The sequence below is a fragment of the Epinephelus moara genome, chromosome 17 (assembly GCF_006386435.1).
Source record: "Epinephelus moara isolate mb chromosome 17, YSFRI_EMoa_1.0, whole genome shotgun sequence".
NCBI classification, from domain to species: domain Eukaryota; kingdom Metazoa; phylum Chordata; class Actinopteri; order Perciformes; family Serranidae; genus Epinephelus; species Epinephelus moara.
This window is the reverse complement of record NC_065522.1, coordinates 11,537,185-11,557,581: the sequence shown is the minus strand read 5'-3', so window position 1 is coordinate 11,557,581 and position 20,397 is coordinate 11,537,185. Positions and strand designations below refer to the sequence as shown.

Here is a 20,397-nt window from a genome sequence, read left to right as displayed (position 1 = left end):
GCCTTACTGTACGTTCAACCCAGAAGCTTCCAAAGAAGCAAAGTCTGTAGCGGGCGCCAAAGAAGCATGACTGTCAAAAATGTTTGTGGCAGCTTTGGGCACTCTAGTCGCTCATCATGTGAATCATTGAACATTTGATCGTGCTTTTCAATTTAAAGGAGCCGCAAAGCAGACTACTGGCTTGAAAGCAGCGTAGTTGCCGCCTGCTGTTGTCCAGTCAAAAAGCTCAAGCTCAAGACTTGCATACTACGTCGCAACATTAGCCTGCAATTCTCTCCTCTATTTCTAACATAACACACTTTAAAACTCATCAGACCAACCATCTACATCCGCGACGCCGTCCCAAGCCTCATTCTTTTTTTAATCTTGGTCTCTGTAACCAAACAGCGACACATTATAAAGGACTGAGTGGGCACGAACGCAAGTAATAAACTTCTCGATATCCATTGTCGGAACAAGTGCGCTGTAGGAACCAAAGTTACACGGCTTGTTCTCTGAGACCCGCTTCATCGAAGCACGTCAACATTCCGATTGGTTGCCGCCAAACCGGCTGATGACCAGGTCGCCCAAGTCGCCCAAGTTGCCGGGCTCTCATTGAAAATGAATGAGTTCTGCCGCTTTGGAAGCTCTGGTCGCTGTTGGTGTGAATGTACAGTTAAAATGACATTGGTGTTGTAAGTAGAGTCATGAGTCAATTCCCCAAGGTCAGTACCTTTTTTTCTAACTCAGCCAATGTTTGTTAGTTTGTTGGTGCTGCTAACTTGTGAACTTGTGTGTGCATGTGTGTGTGTGTGTGTTTCAGAGAGAAGGAATCAAAACTTCTACTGACACTTTTTTGCACAAATTGACTTGTAAGCTCTTTTTTGGTATGTCTGTCTCTACATTATTGTGACCATACCTCTGCTAGCAAACAAGCTTCTACCTGCCCCCAGCCTGAGAGCTTTCAAACAAATCTTTATTGACAATTGTCAACAGCCAGAACAGTCCCCAAGGGCTGACCAGCCGTTTTATTGTCTATTTTACATGTATAGTGGAAAACAGACTCAGGTCTTGGCTTTATCAGACCACAGACTGTTAAATCGTGCGCACATAAATCGTGAGCTTTGGCTTTACATTGCAGTACATTACTTGTACAGTGGGAGCTGGAATTGAACAATATTTCTAAAACAGGCTCATATTGTACAGTGTATGCCCCGCTTTACTAAAAGTGTTTATCTGTTTGTGGTGTTGTTGTTGTGGATGTAATAAAATGTGTAACTCAATGCTGTATATACCTTGGCTTTTTTCATGTTTGAGTCACATGAAGTTTGACAGCTACAATCCAGATATGCTCTACACTTTTCACTGACTAAAATCAAGAAATCATAAGTGGTGCAGTTAAATTTCAAGTAGTGGGCAGAAAAGTAGCAATGGTGCACTATGCTTGCAAACAAATTTGTCTCTGCAGAATTGCTGACCGCCTCAAATGACGTAAGTACACTTTAATGAAGTAAAATGTTAGTCCAGACTCCGATTTCAAAACTTTTACAACCACAACCAATTATAAAATTGGACTGCATCCCACGAGGAGGAATTTCACAGATAATCTGCCCTCAAATCCAAACACACTCTGCAAGATTTGAAAGTAACTCCTTTCCACATTCACAATATTCGGAGCTTTCTCTCTCCCTCGTTCTCACACAGAGACACACACTCATTCCCTCTCTCACACCTGATCCGGGTTCTCCCTAAATCTTCCCTTTGTCTGCACAGTTATGATTTGTCTTGTAAGACACGTCAGCCTCAGTAGTTCTGGACACATTTCTAATAACCTTTCCTCCATTTCAACAGTCCATCAAACCCGCGGGCTACACCAGCTTAGCAGTCAGCAATTTAAAAATCCGCTGCTCTCTCCTCCCCTCAGCTCATGTTTCATATTGGATATTGTAGGTCTGTGCTCAAAGGAGCGATGTTACTGTCCAGAGTTTTGCTAATATCAAACAGAGATAGAGTTTTGTCTTCCCTGGGGAACTGTCGTGCCATTTTTACTGACATGTTGATTGCTTTCTGTCTTTAAGTAGATCTCCAGAATATTTTCTTTTTTGTGTATCTAAAATATCAAAAAGAAATTATGTCTACATCCTGATTTATAGGTTGATTTTGTTTTTTGCAATTTTTTTGTCATTCTGTAATTTGATTTAAGGCCAATTTAGACCAATTACAGAAGCTAAATGTGAACACAGTTATGAATGAAAGCTCTGGAGGTCCAACCAGGTTGATCAAAGTTTGGCATAGAGTAGTCATATTACCCTGTATTTTTAATCTTTATGTTATATCTTGCTGTAATAATGCAACCTCAGGGTTGCCTAACAATCAGATGTATCTGACTCGTTCATGTCATTTTCAGTCAGCATAAAAGCTGCAGTAGCTTTACTAGGCAGTTTGTGTTTTTCAGACCAATTCAAAAAATGTGGATTAGAGAGTTAATGGGCTTTTCCTCTCTCTATTTTTCATGAATGTCTCTGGCTAGCTATCCAGGAGAATGTCATCCTATTATTAACCCCACCAACAAAGCTCTGATTGGTGGACTGTTTTTCCATTCAGCATAATAAAGGGCTTTCCACACCGAGGATGTGACTAATAAAAACACAAAACACGAAACTGTGAATTACCTTCCTCATAGAACTAACTGACCCTTGGGAGGATGCCACGGAGGAGGTGTTTGAACACAAGAGATGCTACACTTACTTCGTAACTGAAGTGGTGACTAGAGGCTGGAAAGCTGAGGTGCGACCGATTGAGGTAGGCTGCAGAGGCCTCATCCCTAGATCCACCACAGGGCTCCTCAAGGAAATCGGGATTCATGGGCAGACCCAGAGGAAAGAGGTCAGGGATCTGGCCAATACAGCTGAGAGGTGCAGTCATTGGCTGTGGCTGAAGAGAAAGGATCCTGTCTGGGCCCCTAGATGACCAAGGAGGAGCCAATCTTCGGACATACACCCAGGGCTGATCAGCCTGTGGTGGGCCTCCCTCAGCGGTGTCTTGTGATAAAAGTTGAAACACCCAATGATGTTGAGGTGCACAACTGATGATGTGTCGGGGGGTGGCTCTGCCGGTGGGTCAAGGCCAAAACACCTATGCTCTTGCACGAAGTGTGCTAAAACTCCAGGGATTGTAACACCAAGTTCTAACTGATGAAACGAATTAATCTGCGAATTTTTCACATCAAAACTATTTATACCAGCGGTGATGTGAATTAGCATTAGTCGCAACAACCTGTAGATTCACCGGAAGCTACTGCGAAACCTATTTGTTATTTAGAGCTGCATCTGCAGCTCTGTCTGAGGTAAGTCGTCGTATGGCCTACTCTACTGTAAGCTATTTTATCCGTTTTCTTTCAGCAAAATGCTCTCAGTGAATTTGAGTTCCCTATGGTAAAGAGTATAGCAGTGTATATGTTTAGGGCTCTTATTGTGAAAGGTAAGAACAGACAGAGTGGATCATGTATGAGCCCTTAAGGTGGAAAGTTTGGCGTCTTGATTAGGACTACAGAGCCTCCGTGTTGTTGTTTTATAATCAGGGCACAACATGATTGGTTGATGACTTTATTTGCAGTGTGAATGCTCTGAAAAAATTACCACATAATATTAGAATTCTGTGTGAAAGTACTCATGATAAAAACAACTTTTCAAAAGACATACTGACAAAACAACTCTACATCTAGTTCAGGATCATTCATCTTTAAAGGCAAAAAACTTTTCTACATTTTAGTCCTTGGAAGAGTTTTCAGCAGCCCTGTACGCCCTGTGTACTGTGTCTTCCAGTGGCCTTTTCTAGTTATGTATAGGACTATCCCAGATGAATGGAAAAGTACAAAGCGAGTGACCGACCCAGGCTGATTTGATTCTCTCTTCACCCTCACAACCTCCCGCAGTAAGACAAAGCCTTTGACCGAGCAGGCCAGTTTCTGTCTGCTCTACCGTGCCTCAGGATAGAGCAGAGAAACAGAGGAGAGGGAGAGGTGAAACATGAGAGGAGGCGCAAAAACAAAGATGGACCCTGTCAGATTTGGTTTGTAAGGGTTGGACCAGAGGCTGGATGAGGCCCTCTGCTCTGACCTCCATCTTCTATAAAATGACAACTACCTAGAGATGCCTGCCTTCAAATCTGACTCTCAGCTTCTCACTCTGTCCTTGTCTTTTTATTAAGGGCTCTGTTTTTGTCTCCTTCGGTTCTGGCGAGCGTGCTCACATCAAAGAAAACTTTTGGGCGAGTGATAAAGGGTGTGAGGGAGAGAAAGACAGATATTTCAAGAGTCCCTTGGGAGCTACAGGCACCCATACTGTTTGTAACAGCAATTGTTCATTCTAAGAGAAGTGTAGTCTGCCTGAAGAAAGATGGTGATCTATTTTTCCCATATTGTCCCTTTTTTTCTTCCATTTTTGTTCTTCAGAGGGTATCAACTTGGGCTGGCAGGAGAAAGAGGCGATATAAAGAAAGAGATGGAGCAGAATAATCAAGGTTTTTTTCTGGCATCAGAGGCAATATATATCATATTTCCACTGCTGCATGCTGGCACCTCTCTCTCTCTTTCCATTATTTATCTGTTTGTTTTATCCCTTTTATTTATTTATTCATCTCTAGCCCTTTGGCGATGCCGATGTCGCAGCGCAGCCCTCGGCTGCCGTGCGCATTATTGTGTTAGTATCGAACCCTTCTTGATGAATCTCCTCAGAAAATTGAAATATTGCAGGATGGGGAGATGTGGGAGTTTGAGTTTGATGCATGGAGATAGATGAAGTATCGGATGGAATAATTTATAAGGCCCCCGGCTCGCACCCTGCAGCTCAGCCAAAGAAGCACGCAGCTGACAACGCTGAGGTTAGCGGTTCAAATCCCGGAGGATTCTCTGGCAAAACTGATGTATATCCTCCTCCAACAGGAGTAATTGAATACAACTAGTAGCTTAAAAAGGCACTTTGTAACAGCTTATCAGGGTTAAACCTCAGCCTACCACGAATACAGTTCTCCTAAGTGTGGTGGAGTCCATCTCAGTTTGTACTAGATCCATGCTTGTCTGTTTTATTCGAGAAGTCAATCCTTAATTTAGGGATTACCGATCTCAAATGGCTGTTTACACCAGTCACCAGCAGGATGTCACTAGCTCAGATGCTTCAGAAAAGTCTAATAGTTCTGTAGGCGACATCGGCAGCTGCCCAGGGCGTCCAGCGGGGGTGGTGCTAACCCCAAAAAAGAAAATTAAAAAAAAAAAGGAAAAAGGTAGAGGGGAGTGTATGTGGAAGGCATTGAAATAAGAAAGGCCAAAGGCATCTGGGGCGCAGTACAACACCAAGAAGAGGACAAAATTGACAAATTAGCACATACCATATTCTCCTATTGTTTGTTATGAGGGGGCTGACATTGGTTGAGACGTGGGTACACCCTGGACAGGTCGCCAGACTATCACAGGGCTGACACATAGAGACAGACAACCACTCACACTCACATTCACACCTACGGTCAACTTAGAGTCACCATATACTGTAACCTGCATATGGTCTGACACAGGTAACACTGTAATAAATACATTTTTAATACATTTTTTTTCTTGTGACCTCTGGAAAGATGTCATCTGAAAGCTTGTCGTGGGTTGTGGGACATGCATATTGATACTGTCCATAGGTTGGTTAGTGGGTACAGGTCAACAGCACTCAGAACTTGTCACACCAATGGGTGGGCCGTGGTTTTAAGGAAACAAGAAGGAGGGAACAGACCAATACAGACATGGCCCTTCCCTTCAGAAAATGGTGCATCTCTGTTTTGCTTCCCTGTGTCAGAAAAACAATCAAGGCAAAAAAAATATACCACTTGCAAGAATAATCCAATGAAGACAGGGGTGAGCTGTTTATAATTTGGTTGGGAAAATATATGAGACAATATTACACTGCCTAGCCGAGGGGGTTTTAAATGGAGCATTGTTGAGCAGGTAGGTAAAGGTCACAGTTATGAATGCTAAGAGCTGAAGCACAAGTGGACTCTGCGCAGCCAGTAAAGACACTACACAGCTGGTGTGGAGGCAGCGCAGCTGGTGTAGAGGCTTCAGCAGGTGTTGTGGGTCCACTGACGAGATTAGTCTTCTTCACAAACCCAAAAGCTGTTAACATCAAAGCGACCGTTTCTCCATCACTTCTATGCCCTCTGCCTAAGAGCATAAAGCGCAGCTATATGAGATCCCGTATGTTGGTTAACACTTACAGCGAGTTCCCATTTGAGGGCTGCTGAGTCTAGCTACTCCAACTTATTCACCATGAAGTCTTGTTCTGCGTTAATGGCTGCTGACTGCTGAGAAAAGCATGTGGTTTGTCTGTGGGCCTGCAGCAGCAGCAGCAGCAGCAGCAGCCGCAGTAGCAGCAGCAGCAGCAGCAGCAGCAGCAGCAGCCGGTCTTTCCCTCCCTTCCCTTCGTCTATCGATCCACCGTGACTCTGCAGGAGCCAGATGAAAACCTCTCGCTATGATTTATGGGATGTCATCTCCAGGGGAACCGGTGGAGCCCCTCCCACCCTGCACTTGGTGAGGGAGCAGCTTGCTGGAGGGCAAAACCAGTTCCCCTGGGTCCTAACACCTGATATTCCTTCCACAGGGACAACAAGGAAACAAGCTGGGTTTATTAACCCTTTACATTATAGTGATGTTCCAATGACCATCTCATGGATACTGGCAAAGGAAAGCCAGGACCATCCACCAAAGAAAACTACTTACTATAATAATTCAAAAACATGTTGGGTAAAAGGTAGTGATTTAAATCACAAGTTTCATCACTTAACGAAATTAAATCGATCAATACGATAATTGCTGATATCAGTAAGCCTGCCATGATACAATTTAAATTCTGTTCAATTCAGGGACCTGTGATCAATATAAGATGATATCAGTAAATATCCTCATTGTTTTTTTCTTGGCTGCTTACCACTGTCTGCCTGGCCCTAGGCCGCTAGCACTGTTTAAATGTTTAGGAAGGAGATGCGCTTTGATGGATGTGCCATGGGAATCTCAAAATATGGGCCTATCTAAAAGATGATAATATGTATTGATGTTTTCACTTTGCAACCTTGATACTGGATCGTTGCTTATTTAATTGATGACTACATTAGTCCAGAATTATGTATTGTAAACCCCTCATAAGGGTCACATAGAGTATTCTGTATTATGTATTTGTACCATAATCGAGGGGGGCAAAGGGTACTGAAGAGTACGGTTCAAGACCCAGGAGCAGCCCATGCAAAGGTCTATAGCTGACCCCTAGATGGGATCAGGTAGGACTCATCAGTGACAATACATTTACATGTGTTTCCATGATGAATAAATTTACTGTTATCTTCAAAACATGTTTCCACCCGTCATCTGATATCCCACCCCCCTAAGTTACTGTGAAAATGGTGTAGTCCAGTTTGGACCACACCAGGTATGAAAAGGCAATAGTAAAGCACGAGGCAGACAAGCAAATAAATCCCCATTGTGTGTTCAGTTTCAAAGCTAGAGTTAAGATATTGGTATCATGAACCATGTCATACTGTCTTGTCGGGAAGGTGCAAAGTTAGGCTAAATTTTGGCTAGGCAAAATGTGGCCACTTTTTAAAATGGTGTATTTGAATATTTCTGCATACTGGCATCTCTAAAAATTCTGAAATTAACATATATTAAACACTGAAATTAATTATGGTGATGGATGAAGAGTACTTTTTTTTTGTTTTGTTTTTTTACTCATGATTTGATTTTATAAATCAATGCTTGGCAGTAACCTTTTAATCAATGTTTGATTCTGCTTTCCTCTAATCAGTTATTGGAGGGCATTTATCTTTCCTTGTTTTATTTTAAGGTGAAGTGGGGATATATGTCACAGTCATGTTTGAAATTATTATTTGATATTATTATTTTTCCTGTGTTTTGGAATTTTTTGATTTGACCTTTTGGTTTTTTGTAATCATATTGTGTCTATGTATGCAAAACAGAGCATTGCCTGGATGGGTCTCTAACACTGGATCTGGAAATGGTTGTTAGAGACTCCAACTCCGTCACTACACCGCTAATGGCAAAGAGCTTATTTGAAATTGCCCATGTTGGTATTAGAGCGAAGGGTGGTGGTGGTGATGATGGTGCTGGAGTGGGTGCGGATGAAATTTTGTCTCCTAATGGCAGGTGTGACCATAATTTGTATTTTATATTAGAATGTATAATAATGATTTATTAAGTGTGTTGAGAACAATATTAAGATTCAAGATTGATGAGTTAAGAACCGAGAAATATTGTTCCAGGCTCTAAAATTTTCATGTACTGGAAGTAATAAAATCTAAAAGCACTAAAATCCTCATTTGCATATTAGATTAAGTTTCTGTTAATCAGATAGTAACATGTGTCATTTTGTATTATTACTGTAAGAGATTAGTCATGTTCTCTTTTTCCCCCCAAAAGTATGACACATTCAGAAACATATTTATTCATGAGTGCCATGGAATTAATGAAAAAATGACAACACATGGCTAGCTTAGCAACTTACTAAGTACTTAAGTATTAATTAAGGAGCCATGAGTAACCACCAAATGTTAGCGTATTTGTTTATCTATGAACAAACACACACATTCATGTCAAGAGTGTCCCACTTTCCTCCATTTGCACTGATGGCAGCATTAAGAAGTAATTCTGCAGGCTTAATCCACTTAAAATTAGAGGAGGTTTTTAAGGATTCTGTCTTAAGGGTGCCCTATAAAAAGGATACAAGTAAAAGGCCTCAGGAGACTCTGAGATGCTGCATTCATTATTTAAAAGTAAGAAGAATAGAAGTGGGATCAACGGCAAGAAAAGATGGGAGAGCATGAGTGTGTATGTGTGTGTGAGTGTATTCAACTATGTGTGGTGGTGTTTGTGTCCCGGTGGATGGCGAGTTGTGGATGATTTTTGATCTGCTGCCCAAAAGCTTTCTCCTCTTCTCTCTCCTCTCTTCTGTTTTTCCTGCTTCCTCTTTGCCTCCCCTCCCTCCCCAGCAGCACGTGTAAAAAATGACTTAAAATCAATGCGGGAGGAGAAGCAGAGGAAACGAGGAGCAAAGAGAAAGACAACCCTGGAGCTGTCGGAGGAATGCTGAGGCAAGCAATGTCATGCCTCACTTGACCACCATAAATCTACCAGCAATGTTGATGAGGGATGAAAAGAGTGCATATATTGCAACTACATGTTTTAGGGATGTCAACAGTTAATGGTTACCACGGAGAATATTTCTGACCAGTCTTGGTTTAGCACCAGATCTATAGAGTGGTGCAGGAATAAGTCCCTACAACCTAGAAATGAGTTGGCATTTTAGCACTCCCGGTCCCCTAGTCTCGAAGTCTATGTTTTGTTTTGTTTTTTATTTCTTTTTGGTTCGATGCCTGAAATAAGGTCTGTGCTTAACCAAGCTTAAGAGACTTTTACTTTTTGTTCCACGACATAAAATAAGCCTGTAAATACCCCACTTATGAACTTTGAAACTTTAATGTGTCTTGATAAAAGCTGTTGCTAACAAGTGACATGAGACGACAGGACATCATCACAACGAACACAGCTTTACAGCTTCATTGTGGTGGCGACGTTAGTCATGCGACCGTGTAGTTTGTTTACAGCCTAACGTTAGCTTTTTACTTCTGGTGATTGCATTTAGGTTTCAAAAATCATAAAAGTTGTGTTAATTTGTGATGATTATCTTGCCTAACAAAACATGTAAGTATCATTCATTTAAAGCTAATTTGTACAATCATCCAAAATCTAATGAGAAAATCCCATTGACAAGGGAGCCAGGACGAGATTAACAAAAAACCCCGTCACACCTGCAGCACTCTTTGCTGTAGCTACCACAACACAGCTAATAAGGTATTTATGCTATACTAACTAACTGCCGCCGCTCTGTATTGCACACCACCTAGGTCTGGTTGGAGCTAGCTAGCGTCACCACTTATTCATTACCACTGTAAGCTCTGTTAGCTTAGTTAGCACTGTTAATGTAGGCACGACTAGTGGTGCTAACGTAGCTAACAATGCAGAAGGGGTTTCACGACTCAAAATTAGGTCACTTACTCACTTGGGGGAGACTGACAGGTTGCCACCATGTTTCCACAGCAAAGCCGTTGCAGCCGATGGTGGTAAAACAGGCTCTTGCCTATCGGGTGTGCTGTGCAGAGCAGCTAGCTAACCAGTGGAGACCGGAGGTTGGGCAGTGGGCACTATGTTTGTGTAAGTTAACAAAACTAGCATGCTGTCTGTCAAAAAAGAGAAATCAACAGAAAATAAAATAAACGGCAAGGCATTTACATCACGAAACATTAAAACTTCTACCTCTAAATGGATAGCACCGCCGCTAATTTGTTGCTAAAGCTAACTGAGTCAATGGAGCGCCACATTAAAAGGAAAGTCTTTCTTGTTTTTCATGCCATTTTGCTTTTTTTTTTCTCAAAAATACCCTAGTTAGTTAACTGTAAATGAGTGTCAGGCAAACATTTACCAAAAGTAACATCCCTAATAAAGACATATTTATACTGATTGTATTTAGGCTATTTGCAATGTGGATATTATATTTTTTCGTACCTCATCGATACAGTGAAGTAGTATGCTGACAGTATTCGGTGTAATGTTGATTTTACACGAACGAAGGTCACTATTTTACACCTGTGTGACATTTCCAGATAGTGCACTGTACACCAATGGAACAGTGTGTAAGCCAGCAGCTGGGAGTGTGTATGTATCTCTCTGTATTATGGCACTTTCCACCAAGTCGTACATCTCACAAAACAGCAGAAAAAAAAACAAGCTGTGCGGCAGTGTGAAATGACTCAAGACCTGATGTATAGTGTTCTATATGTGCCCCGAGGAGCTATAAGTGGCAATGACAGGGTGTCGAGGGCTGAGGCTGCAGTGTTGGGAGTGGAGAGGCGGAAGGAAGGAAGGCAGAAAGGGTGTTGAGCTGTGAGGGCCTAAAAAAAAAAAAAAATTAAAAAAAAGTCCAGTCAAGTGATGGAAGTGCTGACAGGGAAACCAGAATGTGTTAGAGGGAAGAAAGTGTAAATCAGTGCTTCATCACTATGCTGACATACACACTGATGTGCACATATAGACAGCAAGAGAGACAGAGATGAATACAAACATAAAGGCACACACGCGCTGACACTGATACTGTCAAAGCAGATGATGTGGGCTGCTTTTCTAGTTGAATTTTTATGTTTAAACTTGAGTGTATGTGCTTTAAAAAACTATGCTTTATCCACAAGACATAGATTTTGTTAGTCGGATTCCTCTTAAAAGTTGCTCTCTGAAGACCTCCAGTTTGAGGTCAAACCAAGAAACATTTTCTGCATGGGAAACCCGCCAACATGATTCCTCCAGCCTTCTCTCTGTGAAAGGTGCTGGCTTTGTGCAGCTTATAACAGAGATATATAAATGAAAAGACAAATGTGAAACACGTCTTACAATACCCTAGGCAAGGAGAGAGAGGGGTGATGGAAGTCTCTACTCTTCATATCACACCTGCCGACAAAATGGAAATATTTCTCTTTTATTGCTCGTGCACCTAATAGTGCCCGGGCAGACAAAAACGTCCGCAGAAAGATCTGAGTTGAGAGAAGAGGGTTCTTGACAGTAAAAAAAAAGTAAGAAAAGTCAAATGTCACCTAATCCCTTTCTCATAAAGTGCCTGGAAACTGCTTCAGTCCTGGCCTTTGTTCTCTTGCTTTATAACACCTTGAATGGGTTGTTCTGTGAAACCAGGGACGGGTAATTGAAAAACTCTTTGACCCTCCATGGAATATTTTGCATATTGTTTCTTTTTAATATAAGCCCCCCTTCACAAACACACCCCACCATATCCATATGCAATATTTATGGTGTTTTAAAGTAGTGCATAAACCTGCAAAAGAATTCACAACATTTTCCAGACATATATTCCACATTAAGTGAACTTCCCTAGGCTCCTCTTTCTTATGAGTGGGCCTAATTGCCTGTTTGCTAAACCCCTCCCTTGAAAAGCAATTTTCCAATGATAGCATAGCAAACATAACTAAGCACAGCAGGTCTGTAAAGCTTTGGATTTCTCCGCATGTTGAAGCTGTGTATATGGGGTTGTAGTAGAGCCATACTTTGCATATAAAGACGGTGGATGGGATTTTTGCATGGACCATTGACTGGTGAGGACAATGAGTTTGTGCCTGGGATAGGAAGCTTTTGCCTTTTGCACGCACTGTTAGGTATGTTATCATCCAACGTATCCAACCTACTAAAAAGCACATGCAAAAAAAAAAAAAAAAAAATCACGGTTGGCTGTGAGTTAGGTAAGGTGTAAGAATGTAATGTTACGGAGGTTAGATTGAAAATAACAATCATGGTTGGACGTCATCATGCTACATACTTAATGTAATGTTACGTACTTAACATAAATTTACATAGGTTAGGTTTCGGAAAACAATCATGATAGGGGGTTGTCGCGCAAGATACTGAACAAAAAGTGACATATAAGTTTAGGGAAGTTAAGATATGTATAGTCTCTATATACAGACTCTACATTCAGTGCCTTGCCTCCGGAAGAAGAGCGGAAGAGCCCTGGTTTCCGGTTGTAGGGTGTTTGTAGTCCGTGTGATATTGACCAATCACGTTTGAGCCGGCTGCAGTTGTTGCCAGGTTACACGCTGCGTGCGGTGAACTAACGAGGCGGAACATAATTGGAATCACTGCAAACTCTGAATCCATCGCAGTGGTTCAGCATATTTACTTATATATAAACGGAAGTCGGAAACAGAAATTCACCTCCTCAAACCGGAATGCCAAAACATCGGGGGTCTGCCCCCAGAGGCTGCATCGCCGTCTGCCGGAAGTCAGACGCCGAATACAGCCGATGGGTTCCGAGAATGAGATATGTATGTCAGGTTTGGACAAGTAAAGTTAAGAAGGTTAGGTTTACGAAAGCAAAGTCACGTAGGTTAGGTTTAGGAGAACAAAATGGTACAGACGTACCTTAAAATAACTTCAATTGATTTCAAACAAGACACAAACACCAGTCTCCTGGGGGAAAGTCCTATGTTTGTTTAACCCATCCACCACACCAACCGACCTCCTTGTGCAGATTTTTGCTCTTTATACTTCCTTTTTTGCTCCCATTAGCGCATTGGTCATGTGATTGTAGCCTTCCAAATTACTACGATTATATAGGAATTACTGGCTCATGATTATGTAGGTTATATACGAATTCTGGTGCATTGCTTTTCTTAGGTATAAAGATGAAAAGTGCATGAGAACCCATCAGGTAAATATTTAAGACCCCCTTACAGGGTTCTCTTTTTAAATGAGTCAGCTGGAAACGTGAAAAAGTCAGCCAATTGTTTCCAACCAACTCATACCGATGACGTAAAGTCTACCAACGCCATTTCAGCTGAAAAAAAAGATGGTTGCTCGCTAGAAATAAGAGCTCTTTTGAACTTTTTCTCATTGTTGCAAAAATTCCAGTGGTGAATCTACCCCTGTCATTATCATACACTGCATACAGAAAGCTTGACAGGCATAATAAGAGTACCTAAAGGGACGGGGCTTAGCGCACAGTCAATTATCTCTTCATTGTTGCCACTGCTACCCACAAAATTCCTCATCTCCCATTCTCCCACACCCCTTTATTTAATACTGTCCACTCACCATCCTCTGTGGGCACGTAGATATTGAGGTAGAGGCAGTCCTCGCTCTGGTTCTGGATGTAACCTGCCGCCACGTCCAGGTTGTCTGTGAACCATACGGGCAGCATAATCTCCGGGAGCACGCCGTGGACGTTTTGAGGGCACACAGGGGCGAACTGGGTGGCGTTGCGGATCTCCTGCCAGGATCCCGGAGCTTCAGGTGGCTGAAAGCGGCGGTCGCCGATGGGCGCCGTGGCGTAGGGGACGCCCAGATACTGCTCTACAGGGCCCAGGATCTCATTGTTCAAGTCCTTCTTGATGCCTCTGATCTTGCCGTAGTTGGTGGTGACTATGGGGTGTTTGGAAGGGTCTATCTTCTGGCTCGAGGCCAGGCTGAAGAGCAGGATGAGGCCAAGCACACCCATTAGGCACCAGTCTGTCATGAGACTAAGGGGGCGTGTCCTGGATGACAAACCCCGCCGACTTTGTTTACTTAGAGAGAGTGAAAGGGGGTACATGACTGGATTCATACTGTTCAGCCACCTGCTTCTAGTCTGTTTTGGCGTACTTCAGTCTTTTTATGCGAGAATGTGGATTATAACCAACAGTCTGGAAGGTGGCGCTTAAGAGGAGGATTAAAAACAAAAGCAGGCAGAGCTTTTTCGGAGGTTTGATCAAAACAAGGAGCGCCAAGTGAAGGTGAGAAGGCGGGCAAAGCAGTTGCTGGGGGGAAAGAAGGGTCCTTGGGGTGCTGGAGAAGAAGGTCGGACCTCAGTGTGGATGCCAGGTCAGTGCTGATTCTGCGCAGCAAGGATCCGAAACGCTTCCCCAGCCATGGTTCTGTTGCGTTCCATCCCTACTGGTCTTCTATTATCCAGATCATTTGATTGATGTTTTTTTTAACAGAATTCTGCAGATAGAGACAGAGAAGAGGAGAAGGAGGGAGGGTGCAAAGATGGGCGAGGGAGAGAGAAAGATAAGAGAGATTATAGTTTATCTGAAGCAGAAATATATTCCATTAAATGTTGTCAGCGCAACATTTCCCCTTCAACTGTTGCCAACATATTTCCTGAAATGAAAGCAGTGGAAATGAAACGACCCTCAACAGGCAGTATTGTTGAGATCAAGTCAAAAAAGACTCATTTTGGGAACATTTCATGTGGTGATCAACGTGTTTCGCTCCACATCATTACATCACAGGCTAAAAATCGCATTTCTCTGGCAAGTAGAGACACTCACAAAAATGTGTTTGCTTTCTACCTCCTTGAAAAAGTCAAACTTTTAGAAGCCTCATGTATACTCCATGTTGAATGCACATTTCTACACGACCATCCCTGTCTATTATACATGAAACCCTAAATTAGACATGTTCACACTGTCCTGATCTGACCTGTATGAGGACACCAAATCCCTCCTGGTGAACTGAATTTAACCTGCCAGCTTACTCCTAACACATCTCTGCAGAGAGCTAATGCAGTGCAGTCGATGTAGTCACGCCACTACATGGAGTCTTCCTCTAACAACCCTGCTACTGATGCCTCAATATTTATGGTTATTAATTTCTTAGAGGCTTCAGTTCTGGTTCTGGAGATAAGAGTACAGTAGACGGCACACACGAGGAGTAGAGGCCAGAGATTAGGGTGAGCCTTTCACTGCCCAGTAAGGTCAAAGGTCAATAATGTGCGCCTGTAAGCAGCTTACAGCGGCCCGGGACACTTTCAGACACATGCAGACACATGCAGAACACAGAGGCACACACATGCGCACAGTAAGCCTTAATTGACCCACGCATGAATGAGTGCCCACACACTGTACGCTCATTCATGTAATCTACTGCGGAAATGTGCAAATCCTCATGTAACAGTCAGAAAATGCACGAGGCATGGAGGAGATTATACCGTCATAACATTGTTGGGTGGTGTTATGTAATGGTAGGGGGGCAAGCACCCCAGCAGTAATGAAGACAGTGCAGGAAAAACAGAGAAATCTCTTTTAAGTTCACACACTCTATTTCCGTCTTATCTGATTTTTAAAATTCACCATTACCTCTTTCTCTCTTTCACGCTTGCTGTTGTTTTATCACCGTGCCATAATTGTCCCATTTAAAGTCATCATTAACCGTATTATTGCATCGCCTGCACCCACTGAAGCGCCTCTGTGTTTTTGTTGTCTGCCCCCCCTCTACTGCTACCAATAAAGCCATTTGAATTTGAAAGTATGGGAGTTAAGTGTCCTGAGGCAAGACGGCAGATAATTAGAGTATATAGGCTGATGAGCAGGCGAGCACTCTCACTCACACTGATGTAAGACATACAAATAAGGAGGCTCATTCATGTAATAATAAAGTTTCTTATGTACAACAAGCTCTTTGAGGGGTGGATCTACTCTGGCTTGTCGGAGGAAAAAGTGTGGTGAAAAACAGAGAGTGCTAATTGCGAGCGAGCCCTCCGCATCTGTAATCGCTCATTGTCTTCTTTTGGTATGGTGCGTGCAGCCTAAATATATTGGTGCCTGCCTTTGTTCCTCTCAGCATGGACTTTGTTGTTCTACCCACGCGCCCATGTGTGTGTGTCTGGGAGTGTGCCCTCGCACAGAGGAGCGGGCAGCGCGATGTGTGCTCTAATTAAACCATGGAGAGGCCAGCCTGCTTTGCACTGCGCACAGGGACGACCCCCTCCACCCACTCACACACACACACACACCAACATTTACCATTAAATTTTCATCCTCCAAAACACATAAAAGAGACTGTGAGATAGAAAGGCAGAGATGAAGGGAGAGTAAGGGAAAAAGGAGCAGGGACAGGGAGAGACAAATGAGAGATGAGGATGTAGATGGAGGGGAGACAGGTCCTGGTGTTAATGAAAAGCTTTGCTCTGGTCAGCAGAGACCCTTCAGAGTGCTTGAGTAAAAGCCACATGAGGCATTGCTTCACTGACCCTGGAGTTTCTCAGAGAAGTGGACATCTAAAAAGCCCACATCCAAAGGAATCCTCCAACTGGTCATCTTGCCCTTCACTTGCACCTCAAGCAACTGAGGGCAGCAGAGGCCCACACAAGCCAGAAACCTTGGTGAAAATCCAAGCCCCTGGCAGGCACGAGTGTGCCTGGAGGGACCTCCAGAATTTCGGGGTGCATCTGAGTGTTTAATTGCTAATTGGCTCAATTAGAGGGCCTAATTGGTCCAGCTTTGCTGTGAGCAGTGGGAGAGCTTAAGTGATTGGCGAAGCAGAGATGAAGAGACGAAGGGGGGGGACTGGTGGGAGCATGGACACCGAGCCACATAGGAGACATCCACTGGGAGTGTGTGTGGTATTTGGAATGCAGGTAGCACACACTATCACACTTACAGACACAGATCTAAAGGAACAGGTTCTCCTGAAACACTGTATCTCTGTGCATCCGTGCAGCACTATCACACACACACACACACACACACACACACACACACACACACACACAAACTCATGCACACTCATCCATGATTCATGTCATCTGAAGAATATTTTTCCCCAACCCCCGAGAGAGAGAGAAGGAGGGCGACCGCACAGGTCGTTCAGTGGCAGACCATCAGTATAAACCTCATCTTTCTCTGCACACACCCTCTCTCACTTGGTATTTCTCATCGAAATGTGTCCCCCTGAAAAACCCCTGGAGGACAATGCAATACAAAGGATTCTATTTTCAATTCTTGACCGGCCTGTTTACTGCAGGCTGTATTGCTACAGGGCCGTGTGGCTGTGTATCACTGAGGACGGAGAGGAAAAGATGCAAAACAATGGTAAAAATGTTTTCCTTGACTTAACAGTATTCAAATTGGGTACAAAGCGGGCCTTAAGCAGACATTTCATCCACAGCAACGTACAATCTGAAAGCAGTAAGGTGTTTGGCATCATGCCTCAGGACACCGTTTATGGTCACAGGACTCAAACCTGCAACCTCTGGCTGGTGCAGTCTGTCAACACAGTTTTGTTGCTTAATTTGTTGACCTGAAATGTTTCCCGTCTGTTAACAAACTCGGATAGATGGTGTGGTAATTTCCTTATTATTAGGCTCACAGCTAGGCTATAACAATGTCACCATTGCTCAGTATAGTCGATATCCTCTCTGCTGCAAAAAAAATTAGATCTGTGAAAAAGGGGAGAGTCGACAGTGAATGCTGAGCATAAAACACAGAATGGACAGCTAAATACTTCTCAGTAAGGTGGAGAAGAAAGCAGGATGACTGATCTGTCAGGAGTCTGTTGAAGAGTACAACATCAGACACTGTTTCTCCAGCGTCTACACTAAAAGGAAAATAAGGCAGCCTAATGTCTTGCGAGTTTGCAAGCTCAGCAAGACAATGCATGTTTACAACACAGCGTACAATTCAGGTGCTGGTAAACAATTCATGTTAGATTTTTGCTCATAATTGGAAAATCACAGAAAAGCGTTCATCAGAGGAAAGTTTTGAAATTACTGTGAGCTGGGGAAATAGTTTGGGAGCCTAATTTGACTGTATAGGCACTTAATGTGGAGATGTGATATTCAGCTACAAAATGAATACAATATTCAATATACTGACATCTTAGAATAGTTGACATTTTGGGAAACTGTTACTCACTTTTTTGCAAAGACTTAGATGAGAAGATTGATATTGTTGTCATAACTGCAGCTTAATATGTGCAGTCCAACATATAAAAAACATATAGAGGTGTAAAGATACATCCATTTCGATCGATATATCAATTTAATGATCAGCGATTCAATATCATTGATGCGAAGTGAAAACATTAATACAGATAGTTATATTTAAGATACACCTTTATTTTAAAATTCCCATTGCATGTCTGTCTCACCTTTCCATCCAAGCACACCTCCTTCCTAAACTTTCAAACAGTGCTAGCAGCCTAGCCTCTGAACTGAACTGAATCTAGACAGAATCGTATCATGGCAAACTTTATGAATCAGCATATATCGTATCAATATGCTATCTTAATGAAACTTGTGGTTTGCACCCCTAGCATATAACCACCTGAAATACCTCAACTTAAGCAGCGCTGGTAAGGTGGATTTTGTTACCTTTGGACAAACCCAGGATAGTTAACCACCTGTTTCCAGTATCTATGCTAAGCTAAGCTAAGGTAAGTTAAACGTCTTGTTTTAGCCTCATATTTAAACCAGCAATATAATTTTTTTGGTCACTAGATGGCAGTGAAAACAACCTACAAACACAACACTGACATATCACAAATTGCTATTGCAACACTGTCACCAATTACACATCCAAATATACATATGAGAGTGCTATCAGTTCTCTCATTTGACTCTCGTTCAAGTAAATATTCCATTAAATGTCCAACTATTTCTTTAAAGGGGCTCTATGCAAAATTCAAAGGGTAAGAGTTATGTGGACACAGTTCTCAGTGTGGAGTTAGCTGAGCCAGCAGCTAGCAGCTAACACCATAAAGAGTGTTAAACAATGGCAACTGTGTTGACAGAGCTGACAGTGTTAACCAGGGGGAACTGAAGAGTAGGCACTATACTTCCTCAACAAGGTCGTCCCTATAGTATTGGTAACTGCCATATGAGTGCAGTGCAAAGCAGCAGCGATGAGCTAACCAGTGGGATACAAACATGCTCTAAAAACAAACCACAGAGTAGCTCAGATCACAATATACACAGAGGTCATGTAGCTTCATTCTCTGCTCAGGACATCAATACTCCACAATATCTATGTAACAAATAGTTTGCTGCTATACTAATGTTGCATACAAAACCTTTAGGCAAAGGAACATGAAATACACCACTTAACACAATACTCAATTAACTATACTTTTTATAGGTTAAGTCTTTGCTATGAGGTGATTATGCAGGGTTAGATTTACTTGACATAGTTGGGGTGGGGTAGTGTCACAACAAAGGGTCACTGAACCTATTAGAGGGATATCACCTCTTGAAGAAATTACGAGACCCTGTAAAACAAGTAAAATCTGAATATGAGAAAGTAGCATTGACCACGGAGCACTGTGAGGAGGTGTGTTGAAGCTTTGCCATGTTATGAATGTCTTTGTGACACTTATTACATATTATACCTATAATATACATTGATTTAAAATACTTTGCAGTGATAAAATTCAATACAAGACCAGAAGCTATGACTTGAAACATCTCATTGACAGAACAGTCCCAGATAAAATGGACTATTTTAAGTTTACAATTTACTGCATAATTAGATAATGGATAATTACACTGCATTACACTTTACAGGTGTTCTGACCATTGTGTCTTTCTCTTGTGTACATGTGAACAATTTTCTCCCTCATTAATTACAGCGGGTCTCACCAGAGATCATACTCCACAAAGTGTTTCTCGTCCTTTATTCCACCGATCTCTACTTCAAAACTGACACCACACTTTGATGTTGTTGCCACGAGGGGGAGAGCTGCTTCACTGCCCGTATTAAGACAAGAATTACATAAAGTGCTTATGATTCCATGTTTTCTACAGCAAGCCCACTTTGTTATCTTTAATTGCTGTGAGGAGCGTTCTGCACCACTTTTATGTGCCGTGACAGAGGCTTCCTCCAATTAACCTGCCGTTAATCTTCCATGTGAAGGTCGTGTCTCCGCTCATGGTGACTGCAGTGTGATCAGTGAGTGTGATTGAAACTGGACCTCATTTGGGAGGAAATAAGCATTGTTCCTTGATGTTTCTAAAGCCTGGGTGTGGAGTTGGATTAGATGAGGCTGTGTAATTGATT

The 20,397-nt window shown here is 42.5% G+C and overlaps 1 protein-coding gene across 1 annotated transcript in view; it reads right to left on the bottom strand.

Annotated features, from left to right (window-relative positions):
- nlgn2a (neuroligin 2a) overlaps positions 1–20,397 on the bottom strand; it is a 240,029-nt gene that overhangs the window by 136,505 nt on the left and 83,127 nt on the right. The window contains exon 2 of the mRNA XM_050067150.1: positions 13,679–14,566. Within this exon, the coding sequence (XP_049923107.1) occupies positions 13,679–14,186 (508 nt within the window). The 5' untranslated portion in view covers positions 14,187–14,566. The remainder of the gene's footprint in view (positions 1–13,678; positions 14,567–20,397) is intronic.